Raw genomic sequence first — 19,833 nt, forward strand, 5'->3', positions numbered from 1 at the left:
AAAAGGGAGGGGGGTGGACCCGTGGACCCCGAGGACCAGCTAGCCTGGACTACACCACACCACGTCACGACGTCTGCGTCGTCTCCCCTTCCTGGCCTTCCTGGCCGCGGTGTACGTACGCGGCTCCGCGCTGGGCCCTGCTTGTACGTGCGTCGGCCTTGCCCGCCTTGCCCCTCGTCGCAGCCGCGCCCCTCGAGCAGAGCAGCCTCATTCCGAGAGTCGTTTTCGTCGCTCTGTCTCTCTCGCACCTGCAAACGCCCCATGGGCGCGAGAGAGACAGAGCGACGAAAACGGCTCTCGGAATCAGTCTGCAGTGAGCGAGGCATGGCCCAGCCCCAGCGATAGACGCGCTTGAACTAGAGAGGGACAGCGTCTTGAAAATGCTGCCCGCGTCCGCGTCCACGCAGTGTCGCGCAGTGCATTGCCATGGCACACGACCAACCGCGCCAAGTCCGCACCCCGAGGCATTGAAATTCACGGAGGGTTCCCGCGGAAAAGAACAGAAAAGGGATACGAATAGAAAACGTGTCTACTTTTGGACTGGATTTTGGAACCACTCTTCAAACCTCTTTTCGAGCTTCCGTTTGACACGAGCTTTCTTTCCTTCAGACACTTTTCCCCTACGCCACCATTTTGCATGCGTGCCGCAGCAGCCCTGCAGCAGCACTGCCCCCGCATGAGTCCGCCCTCCCCTTCCAGATGCAGTTAGGGGTGGCCTGCCGAGCCTGCGGGTTGATCCGTCGCTCTGTCTCTCTCGCTCCCCTCCGGGACTACCGGCTCGCCCCACGAGTGCGAGAGAGACGGGGTGGCGCGTCGCGGCCACCCTAGGCCACCCCCATCCCCAGAGCGGCGCACGCCAGCGCGCGCCGGAGCCACTGCCACACTTTTAAAGTGGTGAATCATGGTGGCGCCCTATGAGGCAGATTAAGACTGATTGCTGGGGAGGGTGCGCTCTAAGGCCACATGACCCTCCAAGTGCGATTCCGAACAATGGGTTCGTCGCTCTGTCTCTCTCGCACCCCTACGGCACGGCCCGCGAGTGCGAGAGACTTGGGCGTACCCCGTGTCCTCGATGCCCGTGCACTGCTGCGTGCGGCAGTTCATTATTGCAGGCAGCAAAACATCGCCGCCCCTGCAGCTTCTTCCCCAGGCGGTGCGGCGCGCGGCGCGCGGGCGCAGCTCGATCGTTTGAGTTGAGTGAAAGGGAAGGGAAGGGAGACGGAGGATGGAGATGGGGGGACTAGATGGGGTTAATAGGGCTGATGGCGAGGGGCAGAGCACCCGAGGAGTGAACTAGTGGAGTGGAACTAGTCCAAGCTGAGGAGCGGAATGCACCGACGCGCCTCCAGAGGGCACCACCGGCCTGGGGAAGCCCCGCAGCCCCGCCAAAGCCAGCGTTTGGCAACATGAAAAGAATTCGTCATTTTTGACAGGGGAAGCATTGGATTGAAGTTCCATTGTAGTTAGTAATATTTTTTTATTAATTATACACGTTAGTAAACCATACAAGAATCATTGGGTGTAATAAAATTAAAGCAAAGGTCAACAACAAAAAATAAAGGCAAAAAGCATAATTACATTCCAGGCTTCATAAACGTTTGCAACAAAAAAATCTAAACAAAAGAGCACACGATGCATGCCCACTTTTCATAATTATAGAGTTGGTCAATGGAATAAAGGGAAAGCTTAAAACTAATACATTATATTGCTGTGCCACGATAAAGAGTTGAAACATTTACCCTTCTCAAGCCTGTAGCAGGGCAGCACCAGGCACACCAGGCACCACCACCGACCCAGCCGGTCATTACCGCCACAGCATGTCTACAAGTATCAACATATTCCATTCCACACTTTACAGCAGCTTCATTGTCCTGCACATAATTTTAATAAACCAGAAATTGCCTCCAAAAAAAACTTCAACATGGAGGGAAATAATATTTTAAGAAATACCCTTCTTTGGATCACATGATGGCTGGAAACGACTAGAAATATTTACACATGGAAGATAAACAACAGAAGCTTTTTAATGTATACCCAAAACTAAAAACAATACCATACTAATGAACTTTACGTAAGCAACGTTTATTTCTTTAACTTTTAAAAAGTAACAACAGTATAAACTTTGAGTAACAAAATTGGTTCACAACACACTTAAACCATTCAATGATAACAACAAGACTCTGACTAACAAGACGAATCAGCAAAGCCTCTCCAATCGGGCATGTTTCAAGCATATCAAGCCATAAACAATTTGTTAGCCACAAAAATGAGACTTCAAGCCGATTTTTTCTTCTTTGATGAAATTTATAAACACACTCCATACACACATAACAATTTAATTAATAGCTAAATAGTTCAAAACCAATAAATGCTTGGTCAAACTGTTTGGTACCAAAATATGAGTCACATTGCCCATGTTTTGTTTTTTTTGAGTTCTTATATGGAACATGCAACACAGCACTGAAGGCAAAGCAAATACAAATATTTTGTGTTTTAACAGAAGCATCAAATACAAAATCCCAACATACTAAAACACCACTAATAAAGTGATACACTCTGAAAAGACATAAATCTCAAGTTGTGCTCATCATATGACTAGAACAATGGGCTTGAAGTTCATTCTCTGTATGAAACTCATCCCCACATTCAATACAAAGAAATGGTTTCTCTTCAATATGTGTGAGAATGTGTGATTCAAGTGCCATTTGTGTACCAACTTCAACTTTACAGACAGCACATACAACCCCTGTGGCATTGGAATGCGACAAACTATGTTTCATTAATTTTGATGGTTTGTTGAAGCCCTCGCCACACACAGAACATAGATACTCCCCATTTTCTGTTGCCAATTTAGAGTCAGATGCAACTTTAGGTTCTTTTGATTCTTTGGGTTCTGAAAACTTTGCATTTTCTTGAGCTGAGTGAGGATGTGGTCCAGCGTTTGCCTCAGTATTTTGAAGCAGATCAGTAGAATACTTTCCATTAGCTAATTCTTTTAAACATTTTTTATAAACATCAAACACAGATGAGAGATCTGAAATGTGACTGAGATTATACATTTCATTGCCTTGAGGGAAACGAAAATCGTCAGATGTCGAAAAAGAGTAATGATCCTTTGGAGAACCATGAATAGTTAAATGACATCTTAGCTGATTTTCCAATGCAAAGCTTATGCCACATTCACCACATGTGAACGGCTTGCCTTTCCTGTGAACAGCTCCATGTCTCTTACAGTCACTTCTTTTCACAAAGCTTTTCCCACATTCCAAGCAATGAAAACGTTTTTCTTTTATTGGGGGGCCACTCCGCTTCTCAACTGGATGACTCAACTTATGAACTTTAAATTCAGCAATGTCAGAGAAAATTGCATTGCACACTGAGCAAGAAAAAACGTTTGCATCTGAAGAGTACTCTTGAGCAACAACATTATCATGCAACAGATAGTGATGTTTTAAATCTTGCAGTCGCATGAAAGATAGTCCACAAATATCACATTTTTTTTCACCTGTGTGAGTTGATATGTGACGGTTGAGATCACTACTCTTGTAAAATTTCATATCACATTGCAAGCATGCATGAGGACGAACTCCTGCATGAATCAATGCATGCCTTCTTAGTTCACTGTTCCTTCCAAACTTTGCCCCACATTCAACACAAGGGAAAGGCCTTTCACTAGTTTGAACAGAGTTAAGACCACTTAGGTCAATTCCATTGAAAATTCCTTTCCCAATTTTTCTTTCACCAGTGTGAGTTTTTAAGTGACGGTTAAGATCACTACCCTTGTAGAATTTCATATCACATTGAGAACATGCATATGGACGTACTCCACTATGGATGATTGCATGCCGCTTCAGTTGGCTGCTTGTACCGAACTTTGAGCCACACACTAAGCAAGGGAAAGGTCTTTCTCCAGTGTGGACTAAGTTATGACGCCGCAAATCACTCCCTTTGGAAAATCCTTTTCCACATTGCAAGCAGGAAAATATTCTTTGCTTTGGATGATTCAACACATGCTTTTCAAGATCAGTTTGAACATGGAATTTAAGATCACACTGATTACAGTAAAATAAAATTTGGTTTGAATGTGAAAGCAAATTTTGATCTAAATCCTGTCTAGTTTCATGGTGATCTTTCAAATGTACAACAAGATGTGTTTCTGAGGAGAAACTAGCTTTACAAATAGAACATGAAAACTCCTCATTGGTGAACCTCTGATGAAGTTTTTCATGAACATTCAAATCATATTGGTTACTAAATGACAGTTCACACTGAACACAGGCATACACATTACGTACACCTGACAATTCATGATTTACAGTTAGTAAATTTTGACTCTGACAGAGGCCACTAGTATCATCATCATCACTATTATTATTTTTATCGCCAATTCCAATGGAACCTGTTGTGTCGGAGTCCGAAGCACTTGATGAGTCGAACTTGTCTTGTAACTGCTTCCGGCTCTTGCAGTGCTTCCAATGATCCAATAGAACTCGCAGGTCACTGAATGTCTCTGTACACCAAGGGCAGCAAGATCCTCCATCTAGAAAGGCAAATAGTAGGTAAAGATCATCAGAGCCAAACTTTTCAAAAACATTCAATGAAATATGTTCTTAATCTACATGGCGACAAGTTTTCAAGAAGTGGCACTGAGTTTTAATCAAGTCAATAAACGCCTACTCAGGCTTATGTGGGAAATGGTTGATACAAGTGTGAGCTGGAAAATAAATAAGTGGCTGGACAACTTAACCAAAAAGACTAAACAAATATATGATAAGGATCCTATTAAGTGATAAAATCACATCATTTAAAAAAAGATCAAAGCAATTATTGTCTCATTTAAATGGCAAAAATCGTCTTCTCTAAGGGGCAGGGAAGTTTTCTAACAACGATAGAGCTGCAGGTGGGGTTATGTGTAACCACTTCACTGCGTCAATGGGAATCCCTTTCATGTTATAACGTATTGATGAATGCGTATGAAAGATTTTCAGCATACCTATTGTAAGATCTCTGTCTAATTGCTTCGCACTAATGTTGTCCATTGGTTATTTGCACTTAAACAATATAAACATTGTGTAGACAATATTGATGTGAGCTTAGTTCCGATAAAATCCACTGGAGCGCTAGCGCTAGTGGGTATCCTGCAATCTACCGGCGTTGCCTGCACCTTGGGCACCTTTGAGCTTGATTATTTTGGGGCGGATGAGACATTAAATACATATTTTGTCGCTATTACGCTGTAGCCGTGTTTGGAGTTAGCCCTGATGCAATTTTTGAGGCTCAATATTACTCTCTTATCATAGTGTAAGGTAAGTTCGACGACCCTGCCGGTGAAGTTGAGAAGGCCATATTTGATTTCCACCTATTTCGAATGGCGTTCTTTCACAACCACCAGAATTTACAGGATTTCGTTCAATTTTCGGTATCTGGTTTTACTTGTACTGATTTTCTTGTTCCTATATCTGTTCTTTCCGACCAGTAATAGTCTCGCCGTTTGGATCTGTCTTTCTTGTGAAGTAACTAACCTGTCTTGGTCGATTTTTGTTTTCAGATCGTCGACAGAAATGTTTGATTGAGTATTTTCTGGTGCACGGTTTTATTAAAAAAGCAGCGCCATGAGTTTCTCCAGCGACGAGGTCAACTTCTTGGTGTACCGATACCTCCAGGAATCTGGTGAGAACCTCTTCCAAGACCAAAAAGAGTTTGTTTTGTTTTGTTTTCGTGATCTCTGTAATGGACACATTTATCTAACTGAATTGTCACACGAGCAATTACGGTCCAATACTACACCCATCTAGTTGATAAATTCTTCTCCTGCTGTGCGAGTGCTTTGAATGAATTACTGGATGAGGGCCTACTCTGTGAGCCGATGTCAACACGGTACAACTCACAACCACTAGGCGTCTTTCAACCTAGGAATTAGAGGATACTGGGTGATCACTTATCATTTTAAGTTCTTAGCAGAAGAAAATTTAAATCATCCCGCACATTTTGAAATTTGTGCATGCCTGCTTTCAGACAAACATACCATGTTTGCTCTCATTTTCCCCTGTCTCCCATGGGAATTAATGTTTTTAAATTGCCTAACTTCCTAGAAATTTTTATTTCGTTCCTTTTTTTGTTTCTTTTGCACAATCATAGCCCCCACCCCTGAGAGTTATCTGGGTGTCCCAAAAGTAATGGCCAATTTATTTACTTTTAACTTTGTCCCCCTAGGTTTCCAACACTCAGCGTACACATTCGGTATTGAATCCCACATTTCTCAATCAAATATAAATGGAGCCCTGGTACCCCCCGCCGCTCTTCTCAGCATTCTTCAAAAGGGTCTACAATACACAGAGGCAGAAATCAGCATAGGAGAGGTTATTTTTTATTTTTTATTTGCTATGTGCATAAATTATTTTTACCTTTCTGAAGTATTGTGACTAGATAAAATATTTATGTATTGTATTTCTTTTCTCAGGATGGCACTGAGCATCGGTTAGTAGAAAGTCTGTCCCTCATAGACGCTGTCATGCCAGATGTTGTCACCAGTCGCCAGGGTCAGCAAAAGCCCCCAGTTGTTAAAAATGAGTTAACAGAAACAAATGGAGAAGAAGGATGTAAGTATTTGTTCTTCTGTGTGATTTTCTTCATGTTCATAGACATTCCTTTTTTAAATGATTTTTTAAATTTTTCCAGCCACATCTTGCTCCCAAGACACAGCCATGGAAGTTGATGGAAGTATCGAAATTCCAGAAAGCAAGACCACTGTTCTTCGAGGCCATGAGTCTGAAGTATTCATCTGTGCCTGGAACCCTACAACTGACTTGTTGGCTTCGGGTTCGGGTGATAGCACAGCCCGAATATGGGACATGAGTGATAATTCTTCTTCACCCAACCAGTTAGTCCTACGACATTGCATTCAGAGGGGCGGTGCAGAAGTTCCTAGTAACAAAGATGTTACATCGCTGGACTGGAACTGTGATGGTACCCTGCTAGCCACAGGATCCTATGATGGTTATGCTCGTATTTGGATGACTGATGGGTCTTTGGCGAGCACCCTTGGTCAGCACAAGGGCCCTATATTTGCTCTCAAATGGAACAAGAAAGGAAACTATATCCTCAGTGCTGGTGTTGACAAGGTAATGAGCAATATATGATAGTCACTGATTTTTCATGTTTATTATGATTGTAAAAAATTACTAATAATATGTATTTTACAGACTACAATCATTTGGGATGCAGCATCTGGACAGTGCACACAACAATTCTCATTCCACTCTGCACCCGCTCTTGATGTTGATTGGCAAACAAATCAGAGTTTCGCATCATGTAGTACTGACCAATGCATTCATGTTTGCAAACTTGGGGTAGACAAGCCTATCAAATCATTCCAAGGGCACACTGTAAGTTGCTCCAGTTTCAGGTCATCCTTACCCACTGCCTGTATCAAGTGTGAAATTATTTTATTATGGTCTCGATTTCTTTCAGAATGAAGTCAATGCCATTAAGTGGGATCCCCTTGGAAATCTTCTAGCTTCCTGTTCAGATGACATGACCTTGAAGATATGGAGCATGAAACAGGATACCTGTGTGCATGATTTACAGGCTCATAGCAAAGAAATTTATACTATCAAGTGGAGTCCAACTGGGCCAGGCACTGCTAACCCTAACATGAGTCTCATTTTAGCCAGGTATGCATGTGTTTGGGTGGATGTGGATCTGCGTATTTGTTGTTCAGCAAATTTCAAATTATCAGGATATTAATTCTGCGTGAACCTTTTACACTTGCAGCGCATCATTTGATTCAACTGTGAGGCTCTGGGATGTTGAGAGGGGACATTGCATACATACTCTCACCAAACATACAGAACCTGTGTATAGTGTTGCATTTTCACCAGATGGCAAATTTTTGGCTTCAGGAAGCTTTGACAAATGTGTACACATTTGGTCAACACAGGTAAGCTTAAGCATTTTATTGTATATTTTTTATGTTATATTGCCTGCTTCTTTAGCAACATATTTTCATTAAAACATTTTCTGTTTCCTTCAGAGTGGACACTTGGTACATAGTTACAAGGGTACTGGCGGCATATTTGAAGTATGCTGGAACTCCCGTGGTGACAAAGTTGGCGCAAGTGCATCGGATGGAAGTGTAGGGCTCAATACTCCTATTAACTTCTTCTTGAACTTAAAAAGCTCCTCTGATTAGCTGTTTTGTTAATTATTTACTTCTTTTCAGGTTTTTGTGCTGGACTTACGCAAGATGTAATTGAATGACTACGAGCTGGTTCCCCAAGGATGATAAGGATTAATTAGCGGATCTCATCCCTGCTTCTGTTCAACTTTGATTTTATGATTGTAACAGTTGAAGATGGGATTCTACTTATCAAAATCTTTCTTGAAATAATCATGTTTTCCTGCATAGTATTGATGAACTTACTAGGTAGTGAAGGTTCTGCTCAACAGTTTAGCATTTCACTGAAGTACTTCAAGTTTCTGTTAAATGTAGAGTCTAAATTTTTTTATGTTATTTTATTTTACTGTTGCACATTTTATCATCTGTACCTAATGCTTGTGGCAATTCTGAAGCTGTTTGTTAATTGACTGAAAGATAATGCTGTAATTTTCTTAGCCCATTAGTATAAAATCGGGCACCTGCCTGAGTAGGTATCTGCTTATTCCTTGTCTGATTGACTTAAGTGCATCACTGTTGTGAAATCTTAAAATAATAGGTGTCTAAATTAAATTTGGTTTTAAAGCCTGTTGAGAGGAAATGCATTATCCCTGTTCTATTTTATTAGCTCATGTACCTGTGTTTGATAAACATTCAACCTCAATTCCGTCAAACTTGAAAACAGAAAAAGGTAATGGTTAACATTTATTTGATTTGTGTAAGTTGTTTTGTAAGTACAAAATATTTTTGTTTGTCAGATATTATTTTAATTTTATTTTAATTTAAATTGTATATAATGCCATATATGTAAATGAATGTTAGATGAGGTTTATTTCAGTCTACTGTGTATTCTGTTTTTACCAACTCTTCCTTGTTTGAGTTGTTCTTTGGCAATTAATGCATTCCTCCTTATCAATGGAAAAACAATAATTTAACTTGATCAAGGCTTTGTACAGCATTCTCCCACTATGTGGTAAAATGGCAAAAAATATTGTGCATTAAAGTTGAGGATGACCAAATACCCTATGATGCTGCATTTGTTAGTCAACTTTGTCTAGCCATGAAGTCATCTGCTCCTACCAGAGTAATGTTAAGGTCATAAAGGTTCAATGACTTACTATGCAGACAAGTGAAACAGAAAGTACATAATTTATTTTATAGAGAGACTAAAGGATTTACAAGTATAAAAAGAAATGCTAGATATGGCAGTCTTGAAACACTTGGTGCCAAATTGCTCTTAATAAATGGGGTGATATGATTACTTGCAAGTAACTATTCAATTTGCAAATGATCTATGGAGTATGTCTGAAGAGGGACTAGAGTGAGATAGCACCAAGCATTTCAAGATAGCTGATAAAATTCTTACACTAGGGGACACGAGATTTAATAATGGGATGGGTAAAATTGCAATTGCAATGAGAAGAGTGCAGCACCGAGTCCTTCATACACAGGAACTTGTCATATGGTGCTCATGGAGAGCAAAAAAAAAATTTGGCCAACAATCAGAATACGTCTCTCCTTAACCTTTTCTGCATACGAAGAAAGAACAGATCCCTAAGAAATCAACTGAGTTTTTTACATATGTAAAACACATTACTCAATGCTAATTTAACTGAGTATTTCAGTTCATGTTCATGCAGAGTCTCAACAGAATTTTTGAAGACAGTTCTTACTAATAAATAGTTACATAACGAAGGGGCGCAGAGAGGGGAATTGATCCGCAGCCAAGGAAGTTGAAAAATAACAATGAACTAACATAGACTGAAAACTTAATAGTCAACATAATTATGATTGAAAATTCTGTATATGTACAAGTATCCCATGATGCACACAGTGGTGACACACACACACCTCATTCATTATCACATAGATTATTACAATTTATTACAATACTCAACCAATGAGTTTTTTCATTTAGTACCTCAAAGAATGTCGACAGACATGAAAGCTCACACAAAAATATACACATTTCATCATTGTTATTTAGTAAAATAGAACAGGGCAAGATGTTCAGAAAGTTTTCAGATATTTGAACTACTTACACATGAAGAAACAAAGCAAAAAAATATGGCATGAGGGTCCATACAAGTAAACATATGGACATGGCATAACAACTTTGATATATTTTGAAGAATAAAGGCACACATTAGAAATTGTTCCACTTGGAATGGCTAAAAAGACAGGAGGCACAAAGATTCCTTGGGGTAACTTGCTCTCTGATTGTCTGTGGGTCTACGACTAAAACTATCAGTCAAGAGTTTAAAAGTTCATGGCACTTAACTGTAAGCCACAACAATGCTGAAGAAGAGAATTTAGTTAACATGATGGTACACATTTTGTGTCCATAGTTGTCTGTAACATATGAAGAATCAATCATAAATAAATAAATAAATAAGATCTACTATATCTTAAGTGATGAAATAGCCAAAAGGGTGTCCTAAACATAGGGAATTGAATGATTCCCAGATGGGGTTACAACATAAAACTAATTTTATGAATGATCATTTCAAATGTCAAGATATTTAAGATACTATTGTACAATGGCTCTATGAAGAAGGCACTTTCTAACTAACATTAGAGAGCATTAAGATTTTGGATGGGTGAGTCAGGGACATTTTTTCTAAAACGGTTCCTTAGAAAGGAACACACAAGTTTGAGACTACATCTCACAAAAAAAAATGTTCTCAATGTCATGATTCCAATGTACTGCATAGATGGTACAACAAAATAAATGTCAAATAAAAAAAGATTTTTGGGTTGAATAGATCACTAGGTGGAGAACATGTTACTTACAGAGAAAGAAAGTACAGTCTTCATCGGCAAAGAGTCGACGGGTCGGGACCGGATTTCGACTCTTTGCCGACACGAAAACAACAGCAAAATGGTGGTAGACAAATCGTATGCTCCGAGTCGGGAGGGCCATAAAACTTTGTGGCTCGAGCTCGCCCCGCGGTAAGGGGACCGTCACATGAAGTCGACTCTTTGCCGGTCGACTCTTTGCCGATGAAGACTGTACTGCTAATACTTTAAAAAAAATTCAGAAGAAACAAAACAACAACATAAAAATGTTGAGGCACAGTAACTATATTTAATAACAATGCATTATTAGCACCTTATGATAAACACTTTTCAATGGACTGGCAAGTGAATTCACCGAGATTCTGATTTCAAACATCAAGTCAAGGGATCATTACATTCTTGGAGAAAGAAATTAAAACTAGCCAAAGCTTCTCATAGAGTACTCTAAACACACTCTGGATCTGATGGCAAATTTACACAGAAACAAAATTCTGAAGAGTGAAACAGTCTTATGTTTACGTTTGCTATCCAACAATTTAGGTTTCTTAGCAAGTTTAAGACTAAGAACTGAGAAAATTTACTAAGAAAGACAGGACGGAAAAGTCGCATAGCACTGCTCTCAATTATTTTCAACAGTGGAGCAATATGAAATCAAACAATGGGATTCCACATAAAAATATGTTGGTGATGGTAGCAGATAATTTTGAAAAATAACCATGATAAGAGAAATATCTATACCGTGCAACATTCCAATCAAGGGTCAACAATGATAAGTTAAAAGGAAAATAAGTTATACTAGCAGTAAAAGTTAATGAAAACCTGCTTTGACACAACAGAGGGTCACGTGAGAATTATTAACATTACTGACTCTTCTGCAGAGTCAGACATGTGCTCTTCTGTCAATAATGGAATGGAGTAATGGCACTGACGTCAAACAAGAGGAAGTTACAATATTTGGCACTTGAGGGCAAGTTGAGATTCAAAGCCATGAAGTTATTATGTACAGCCCACAATATGAGTATAAGAAATGGCTTTAATTTTAATACAGAAGAGAGCTTCCCATGGGTAACCAAGCACTGAATGTTTCATCATTTATATTTTGAGCTGTGAGAGGACTTTTTGAAGCAAATGAGGGCTCTTCTTGGAAGCTGTGCGAGTTTGTGACCAATGACAAGGCCTGAAGTGCCAATGTCATTGAACTGGCCACATGGGAAGGGTGTGAGTTTGCCTGAAATGATTGTTGTCGAGACGACCAACTCTTGCAGCAAGAAGCAAATAATTGTCATCACCTATAGGAGCTTGCCTGAAAAAAAAAGAAGAAAAAGAGAGTCAGCAATAGAAAACTTGGCCCTTATAATAAGTTTACAAGCGGTCAAATATTTATGAAAACTTACTTGCTACCATATTTTGTTTCTCTTGCAACTGAACGCAGGTAAGTGCGATGTTCCTGTTCTAAGTTGAAGATTGTATCTTGTAATTGTTTTAAAGTTGTACAAAATGAATGTACATCTTCTACCATAAAGTTTGAGATTAAGTTAGTGCCACCACAAGCTGCTGAAAATGGAAATGATACATCAGCTATACAATAGCAGGGGAAACACTTGACATTTCATGTGTGCCCAAGAATACTTACCAACTAATCCTTCTAATCGATCAAGATTTGAAATTACTAATGAGTGAATTCGCTGCAATTCTCTGTCTGGGTCAAGATTCATCTGCAGTGTTGCATCCACACTTGTTGAAACTTCGCTACAACCTGGAGCACATTCAATTTGTGCTCGACAGCTAGTTAAAACAAAGAAAGGGCAGCCATGAATTAAAAACTAGCAACTGGCGATTTTTTAGAAGAAAAGTATTTGTGCTTCATAACTTACCACAACCAATGACCATTTATGTAGGCACTTGGATGATAACTACTGAGTCGATTGGCATTTGTTTGACATATCTTAGTGAGAATATCAATCCACTCCTTCTCTTCTACACAGTTATTAGCCTAAACACAAATAACATGCAAGAAATGTGAAAGATGCATAAGGTACAAACTGAGTCATTTTCTGGTGAAAAATATTCTGTTAAAAATACCTGAATATACAGGGCTCTTTCTGGTTGAACAATTTGGAACATGTAGTTTTTCTTAAAGGAGTCCTCTTGAAGTTTTTCAACAGCTAAAATTTGATCCAGAGGAATGCAGCATAAAGGTTCCTTTCCTGTAATCGTAGATGGTGTAATGAGCCCCCAAACAAAACCTTACAATAAGTTCCTGCATGATAGTCAATTGACGTTAAATTCACCTTTATTTTTGGAATAGGTGAGATCTTGTGTTGTCAACCGGAAATATCTTTGTTTGAAATTCTTCCTACCAAATCTCTTCCGGCCCTGGGCTCTTTTTATCATAACTCTGAAAAAAAAAGGAAATACAAGATAAATGAAGGGGAACTGTGGTAACTGTGTACAGGTTGGGCTGCCCACTACTTTCACTCTACATTGGTTGTCTAGAAACAATACAGGTTACTTGAACATACCTTCGTTGCCTTCAAATAGGCAGCAATAAAAAGAGCAAAATTGAGGATTTGTAAGTGAAAGAAACCAAAACAATACCAGAGATAAGAGAGAGATAGATGGTATAAAAATTCTTACCCTTCCTTCAAAACAACTGGGGTGTCCAGATTTCTTTGAGTAGGATTTGATGTAGCAGATATTATTTCTAAAAACTGTGAATAAAACAAAATTATTTTTATTATTATTTTTTAAAAAACCCTAATAAGAAATAAGATTTTTACACGACAAAAATAATAGTACGGTACCTGTCTCACGGCCAGAACACGACTTTCTGTATAGACAGAGTCAAAAACACAAGCCATGTACTCTTCTTTGTAATCTTTTTTGTACTCCTTTTGCAAGGACGGTGAGCTCACAAGGTTACCAAGGCTTTGAATGGTTTTTGAAATCAGTGTCAAAGTACGTTTTGTTTGGCTATCCTGTTGTGATAATAACAATGATGATTAGGATAATAATAATAATAATCTTATGTACACAAAGAGGCATTAAACCTTAAGAGAAAGGTATAAACTCCTCAAATAGCAAACAATGTATGCTTTAGTGAAAAATACGTACAATCTGCTCACTGGTGAGGTCAAACAGCTTGGGACCCAATATAGCTGGTGCAAAGAACCGAAGAAAGATAAACCCTGATATTACAGAGTATCTTACTTCTTTATTTTCTACAAAGGAAAGAAGAAAACAAACAATAACAATGGTTTTACTGGACGCAATGAGCAATGAAAGAGTTCATAAGCACATGTTGAAATACATACCGGGAAAGTATGTTGTAGCAACCTCCTTAAGATTGTGAAATAATTGGCACATCAAAGTAGGACAGCGTATTGCAGAGTTCGTGATAGCAGTAAATATTTTCTCAACATAGTCCTTAAGTAGAAAGGAAAACAAGGTCAGTAAATTATTCAAATCATATACCAAGGTGTCATCCCTAGTTAGTCTCTCTCTTACTTTGAGATTGAGAAGATTTGATTGGATTTGGCTTGGATCCTCCACTCTGCTTGGGTCTATTTCACATGGTTTGTGTTCTTGGAAGACTAAATCTAGAGTAGGCCTTAATGTATTGTGAAGGTAATGCAAGCCAACTAATTTCATAGCTTCATCCATCATCTTTGATACAAGAGTGTTTCCTCTAAATATTGTGTTGGGATCGCTGAAAGTACGAATGATTAACTTCCTCAAATGAAGCAAAAGCTACTTGAAAAAAGTATCAGATAATTCAAAACTTTAAATTCTTACGTGACTTTGGAAATTTCCCATCTTGCAAGATTGTTAATGATTGGAGCAAGCTGCGCATGGTGAAGAAATAGTTTAACCAGTGGTTGAGCGGTATCTTCCTTGCTAGGAATTATTGCACCAAGTATGTATGCAGCACTCGATGTGACAGGCTGCAAATACCATTCATAACATTAGGTGATGTTATTAGTGGAATGACATCAATATTTCAACAATAACATACCTCTGCATTGACACTTTGGAGCAGCAGTTCTCTAAGGCTGTTGTAAACATGACTAGAAAACACGTGATCAGCAGTGTACTGAATATTAAGACGAAGAGAACCTAGTGAATTAGAGTGGCTACGGGCAGAAGCTGGACTCTGGGTTTGCTTGCTAGTTGGTCTATGCAGTAGTGAACGAGGCTGAAGAAAATACCTGCAATTTGAATGTCAAAATATAACTCAGCAAATTGAAGTTCAGCAGAAAAAGATTCAAGATCAATGAAATCTTGGCATAGATTTCAAGGATAGACCAGCTCTTACCAAGCATTTGTAGCAGCATGATTCTGCTGCTGAACACCACCAAGAGGAATTCTAACTTCTCCCAAAAATATCTTATCTGACATTCCAGCCGAATCATGCCAGAGGGAGATAATTAGTTCACTCCAATCCACATCAGCACAAGCATCAGAAACTCGGTACTGCCATTCCCTGTCATGGTTTTGACCACGCACTGATGGAAGCTAGAAATAAAACAGCATTAACATACAAAGGCCTTTAGCAGATAAAAAGCCAATCTATACAAATTTCAACATACCTCAAAAGTAAATGTTTCATCAAAGTGTGGCGAACTTGTTTTCTTCTTGACCTTTGCTTTTTTGCTTTCCTGCTTGCCATTTGAATACTTTACAGTAACGGTTGCAAATGGGTCACAAGCTCCATTCTTTAATGTTAGCTCATTACATTCAATTAGCCTAAAAAGTATAAAATAAGGTAAGACGGATTAATAAAAGCTAAATATATTTGATGTATTAGGAAATGCAAAAATAAGTAGAAAAGCAAGTGAAAAGAAGATTTACCTCACAATAAGCCTTGAGTTGTGATGCTCCAAGTTGCTGTTTCCCTTAATAACAGCTTCAAACTTCACATCAATGTGCGCTTTGCCCTGAGCAGATTTTTGAAATATTAAAGTTAGACACTTAAATTTGAGCCATAATACTAAAACTGGGAAAAAAAAAACAACAAAAAAACTCACCTGGACTTCGCTATCTGCATCAACAGGCAAGATTGGAAACCAGTTATCTTTGCTATGATATGAGTGAAGCTCCTCTCTCTTAACTGCTACTTTCCCAATAACTTTGTCTTGTTTTAGATGGCGATCTCGATCATAAATATATACAGAAAGGTATCTGAACCGCCGAGGGACTTCAAACTGAAAGTCTTCTGAGAAGAATGGGCTGGAAGTGAAAGAATAAGTGAGACAGTGCACAAGGCAAAGTGATCAGAGAAAGGAAACTGGTAAATTTCAAACCTTAAAGTTTTTTCAATGGTTTCTGTTCGGAAAATTTCTTCTTGATCTAATGAAAGTGCACAATACACATCTCTTTGATTCACTGAACCATGGTTTCTCCCAGGCAAGTTTTTGGCCTCACCTTGAAACAGAAAATGGTAAAACATGGTTACAAAATACAAAGAAGGCAGGAACTAATAACATTAAATACAAAATATCTGTAGAAGAGATGAGCAACATAAAAACCAAATACCCCCTAACTTAAAAAGCAAAATAAAATGAGAAAAACTTTCGCCCATTTCCAAAACTTTATCAATGCCCCAAATATACAGCACCTCTCTGAGAACAATGACAGATACAGTATATGTTTACATCCCTTGAAATAAGGAAAATTACAGTTGAGGAACATTTAAGAATAACAATTTAGTCGAAAATTAAAGCATGGTCACATATTAACAGCCCGGTTGGGATGTTTTATTCAAAGAAATAAACAACGAGACATACGAAGAAACATAACCTTTCGGTTCGAGCGGCCTCCCACAACATCCAAACATTAAAAGGCAATGTTTACCAACAAGTTATAAACAAAAAGGGAGGACTGAGTAAGATGTTATTGGGTTAGAAAAGATTGGTGAAAAGGGGGCTTTTAAAAATGGATAAAAGAATTGGCGTATAAACATAAAACAATGATTCTGTAGTCAAAACAAGCTTGGCTATCACACCACCTGTTCCAAAAAAAATTTGCGATCGCGTATTTCATAGGACTCTTATAGCTACAAACGGGAAAATTAACAAACAAAAAATAGCACTAACGAATCTAGGGACTTTCGTTTGTTAAGGGTGACAAATATAGTACGATAAACTCGACGTAATCATACCTATTTTGATCTTCAAACGTTCAACTACACGAACTTTCCCCTTCATGGCCGCCATGATGCTTACTCCATTTGTGACAAAAGAAGAACAGTTGAATGAAAAAAGACGAAGTACTCACAACTACGGAAGTCAAATGTAGCCAGATAAAATCTTCTAATAATTGAGTGAAACCGTAATTAAACTATTTGCACCATGAAATGAAACAAGATATGACTATCTTTCGTGGTACTGGCCTGAGAAGCTGCCTTGCCTTGGGAAAAATCTTCAGGTAATTTCGTCTGGTAATGCACTTGATTGGAGTAGGCTTCCATTCATGGCTGTGTGTGCTGTACTCTAAAATCATGAATGAGAGGAATGATCTCATCGATCTGTTTCACACCTTGATCTTCTATGAATGGGAGCGTAAACCGGAGGGTTATTGGCCTCTCACTTGCCAAAAGTCGGCACTTTGGTTCACACGTCACACAAATGAAAGCCCAGTCACCACCATGGCTTGACATTGATGCATGAACAGAGGGGTTTGCACTGATTTGCGTAGTGTGAGTCCTATCAGTGAAATGAATCCATCCATATTTTATCTACCACCTACTCGATGTTTGAAGTTTAAATTGTTGTCTGTTCATTGTTTTTAAATGTATGTGATACGAAGCCTGTCGTAACAGGATTACAAGTTCCCTGCACAAGAGTTGTGTTTGGGTTCAGACATAGGAGAAAATAAGAACAGGAACACATTTTTTTAATACAGCAAATATATTCGAAAATTGACAGCTTGATATATCAAAAGGACAAATCATCTCCGGTCAAACCATCTCCCTTTTATACGATTTCAATGTGCTATGATCATAAATTGAATGTATTTTGTGGTACATAAATTGAAAGAAGAACAGCAGGTTGTCATAATCTCCACCATATTTCCCTATCCATTGGTCAGGCCCACAAAGGTTTATTTCGGGATCTCCACCAGGATCTGAGCGAATACCTCGACACAAGGCAAGGTTCTTCACAAACTTCGATGGTTGCTTGTCTGGTCGAGATGCCCTTTCTTCTGATTCATTTGCGTCTTGTAAGGATTTAGATGAGAGCGTCAATGAGTCATGATGACTATCGGGACAGCTATTACGGCTTTTTAATTCTGAAGCACTTAATGTGTCTTCTTCAGACACACTCGGGCTGAGACTAATTTCATTCATTCCAAGTTTGCATATAATGTGAAGTTCAACGAGAAATTGATGAACTGCTTCTATAGTTGCCAAAAACCACCTTGGGCTCCCGTGTTGGTGTCTCCAAAACTGGGATATCCGAGATTGTATGACCACACAGGGAATTTCTGAAATCAACAAAATAAATTACACAAAACAGGAGGCAACTTTGCACCTCTACAAACAAGTCTTTTAATGCAAACCTCGTAATCTTTGATCTTTGTAAATTCCTCTGCTCTGGTTCCAAGTACTGTCAATGAATACAGCACGATTGATGGGCACTTTCAGAGAAGTGTAGGGTTTCTTGGGAAGTGGTTCTGAACACTCAGCCTCCTTTTCACTGAAATTGTGGGTACATAAAATACTTGAGTAAATGTATTTTGAGTTGCTATTGTAGTAAACCATTCATTCAATGGCTCTTCCTAACACTCACCAATCATTAATCGCTTTATCAACATATTCTTGAATTGATAGGGCATTTTTGCCAGGGAATATTAGGACAACCTGAAAGTAATGAAATGTTTTTAGAAAGTAAATTCAAAGATGGAAAAAAAAAAAAAATTGATTTAACTGCAGGTTAAAGGACAAACATTTTCATCTGACGAGTAGTCAGGGATGCATGGATATGTGTAAATGGTAACGTCATCAGGGGCAATGACAGCTGCATGAGCTGCTGTACTTTTACCATCAATTTCACTCGCATGTTTTATGATGTCAATTTTCACGGGAAGCTAAAAGAAATAAAACAATCAGAATGATTATTTAAGTACTGAAAGATCGTTTTTAAACTAATAATGGAAAGTGCATTTTGTCAACTAACCTTCACCTTTGGTACATGTTCCTCTAGCCCAGGAACGGGAATGTAACAGGTGTAGCAAAAATACTTCCTCGATTTATTACACTTCGGGCATATAGCTCGACCCTCCAATTTGTCTAAGACGGACCAATCTTTAATTTTCATCCCTCGAAAAGGATTTTCATCAGAACTGCTGCCCATCTTTAGTCTAGACAATAAACTGCTGAGATCAGCATAAATTGATACAACTCAATTATTAATATTCTTAAATTTAGTGCAGATTTTTTGATCCAGTGTTGATGACGATTAAAACATTAAAATGCTTTAAAAATTCCAATTCCATGTGCTCGTGAAGGTTATGTTGCTGCAGTTTGAAGATCTCATCTGTCAGAGTCTAAGTTATGATCTGTTTTCAATGAATTTCGTAAAACCACTTGCACCTTGCAAGATCTTAATTTTTTTCTAACAATAGAAGTGTTTTTGATGGTGTTGTGATGCGTTCTTGATGAAAATATCTCCAAACGCCGTCCTTCCTTTCTTTTCGTGGTTGTAGTGGCACTGCACACTGCACCTCCCAGCGTGGCGCCTTTATTTGAAAATTTTGGTACCAACGACGAGAAATCTACAGATTTACAGGAAGATTTAAAGTAGGGTCATGGGTAAGGAACTCGCCCATGCATCCCTCAGCTCAGGGGACTTTCTTTAAAATGATCTTCTAGTTTTATG

The 19,833-nt window shown here is 38.9% G+C and overlaps 4 protein-coding genes across 8 annotated transcripts; 1 reads left to right on the forward strand and 3 right to left on the reverse strand.

The window, feature by feature from the left end:
* Positions 1–1,427: 1,427 nt before the first annotated feature.
* LOC117640212 (gastrula zinc finger protein XlCGF58.1-like) lies at positions 1,428–5,151 on the reverse strand. The gene is made up of 2 exons (XM_034376534.1): positions 4,994–5,151; positions 1,428–4,540 (listed from the first exon to the last, which is right to left on the reverse strand). Exons 1-2 carry the CDS (start codon positions 5,037–5,039, stop codon positions 2,574–2,576), a joined length of 2,013 nt encoding a protein of 670 aa, XP_034232425.1. The 5' UTR covers positions 5,040–5,151; the 3' UTR covers positions 1,428–2,573.
* Positions 5,110–9,181, forward strand: LOC117640214 (F-box-like/WD repeat-containing protein TBL1XR1). 2 transcript variants are annotated; one of them, XM_034376536.1, is made up of 10 exons: positions 5,110–5,306; positions 5,549–5,670; positions 6,214–6,359; positions 6,461–6,599; positions 6,679–7,121; positions 7,203–7,385; positions 7,471–7,673; positions 7,774–7,939; positions 8,033–8,134; positions 8,222–9,181. In XM_034376536.1, the coding sequence occupies exons 2-10, from the start codon at positions 5,613–5,615 to the stop codon at positions 8,249–8,251; spliced, it is 1,470 nt and encodes a 489-aa protein (XP_034232427.1). In that variant the 5' UTR covers positions 5,110–5,306; positions 5,549–5,612; the 3' UTR covers positions 8,252–9,181. The 2 variants fall into 2 exon arrangements, with proteins under 2 accessions (XP_034232427.1, XP_034232428.1); XM_034376537.1 differs by lacking the exon at positions 5,110–5,306 and adding an exon at positions 5,311–5,419.
* Positions 9,182–11,215: 2,034 nt separating this feature from the next.
* LOC117640211 (GTPase-activating protein) lies at positions 11,216–17,380 on the reverse strand. 4 transcript variants are annotated; one of them, XM_034376531.1, is made up of 20 exons: positions 17,115–17,380; positions 16,258–16,378; positions 15,982–16,183; positions 15,806–15,891; positions 15,544–15,700; positions 15,270–15,469; positions 14,970–15,162; positions 14,750–14,898; positions 14,462–14,663; positions 14,269–14,380; positions 14,069–14,175; positions 13,759–13,932; positions 13,592–13,665; positions 13,477–13,485; positions 13,246–13,352; positions 13,037–13,161; positions 12,829–12,947; positions 12,588–12,739; positions 12,349–12,505; positions 11,216–12,257 (listed from the first exon to the last, which is right to left on the reverse strand). In XM_034376531.1, exons 1-20 carry the CDS (start codon positions 17,167–17,169, stop codon positions 12,146–12,148), a joined length of 2,613 nt encoding a protein of 870 aa, XP_034232422.1. In that variant the 5' UTR covers positions 17,170–17,380; the 3' UTR covers positions 11,216–12,145. The 4 variants fall into 4 exon arrangements, with proteins under 4 accessions (XP_034232422.1, XP_034232421.1, XP_034232424.1 ...); XM_034376530.1 differs by having other exon boundaries at positions 12,349–12,508; positions 17,115–17,378; XM_034376533.1 differs by lacking the exon at positions 17,115–17,380 and adding an exon at positions 16,754–16,915 and having other exon boundaries at positions 12,349–12,508.
* A 473-nt stretch (positions 17,381–17,853) lies between these two features.
* On the reverse strand, positions 17,854–19,693 carry LOC117640215 (DTW domain-containing protein 1). The gene is made up of 5 exons (XM_034376538.1): positions 19,132–19,693; positions 18,902–19,042; positions 18,745–18,815; positions 18,515–18,651; positions 17,854–18,439 (listed from the first exon to the last, which is right to left on the reverse strand). Exons 1-5 carry the CDS (start codon positions 19,306–19,308, stop codon positions 17,913–17,915), a joined length of 1,053 nt encoding a protein of 350 aa, XP_034232429.1. The 5' UTR covers positions 19,309–19,693; the 3' UTR covers positions 17,854–17,912.
* Between the last annotated feature and the right edge of the window lie 140 nt (positions 19,694–19,833).

The sequence above is a fragment of the Thrips palmi genome, unplaced genomic scaffold, assembly GCF_012932325.1.
Source record: "Thrips palmi isolate BJ-2018 unplaced genomic scaffold, TpBJ-2018v1 HiC_scaffold_12, whole genome shotgun sequence".
Lineage (NCBI taxonomy): Eukaryota > Metazoa > Arthropoda > Insecta > Thysanoptera > Thripidae > Thrips > Thrips palmi.

What these genes read in the sequence shown, in the direction of transcription:
- LOC117640212 (XM_034376534.1), bottom strand. Translation starts at nt 5,039, where the DNA reads ATGGACAACATTAGTGCGAAGCAATTAGACAGAGATCTTACAATAG. An exon ending in AGACAGAGATCTTACAATAG is followed by an intron (nt 4,541 to 4,993) that starts GTATGCTGAAAA and finishes TTGCCTTTCTAG; the next exon opens with ATGGAGGATCTTGCTGCCCT.
- LOC117640214 (XM_034376536.1), top strand. Translation starts at nt 5,613, where the DNA reads ATGAGTTTCTCCAGCGACGAGGTCAACTTCTTGGTGTACCGATACCTC. An exon ending in CAGAAATCAGCATAGGAGAG is followed by an intron (nt 6,360 to 6,460) that starts GTTATTTTTTAT and finishes TTCTTTTCTCAG; the next exon opens with GATGGCACTGAGCATCGGTT. An exon ending in ATGAGTCTCATTTTAGCCAG is followed by an intron (nt 7,674 to 7,773) that starts GTATGCATGTGT and finishes TTACACTTGCAG; the next exon opens with CGCATCATTTGATTCAACTG.
- LOC117640211 (XM_034376530.1), bottom strand. Translation starts at nt 17,169, where the DNA reads ATGGCGGCCATGAAGGGGAAAGTTCGTGTAGTTGAACGTTTGAAGATC. An exon ending in TGCTACAACATACTTTCCCG is followed by an intron (nt 14,176 to 14,268) that starts GTATGTATTTCA and finishes TTTCCTTTGTAG; the next exon opens with AAAATAAAGAAGTAAGATAC. An exon ending in AAAGAGCCCTGTATATTCAG is followed by an intron (nt 12,948 to 13,036) that starts GTATTTTTAACA and finishes ATTTGTGTTTAG; the next exon opens with GCTAATAACTGTGTAGAAGA.
- LOC117640215 (XM_034376538.1), bottom strand. Translation starts at nt 19,308, where the DNA reads ATGGGCAGCAGTTCTGATGAAAATCCTTTTCGAGGGATGAAAATTAAA. An exon ending in AACATGTACCAAAGGTGAAG is followed by an intron (nt 19,043 to 19,131) that starts GTTAGTTGACAA and finishes TATTTCTTTTAG; the next exon opens with CTTCCCGTGAAAATTGACAT. An exon ending in GATAAAGCGATTAATGATTG is followed by an intron (nt 18,652 to 18,744) that starts GTGAGTGTTAGG and finishes CCACAATTTCAG; the next exon opens with TGAAAAGGAGGCTGAGTGTT.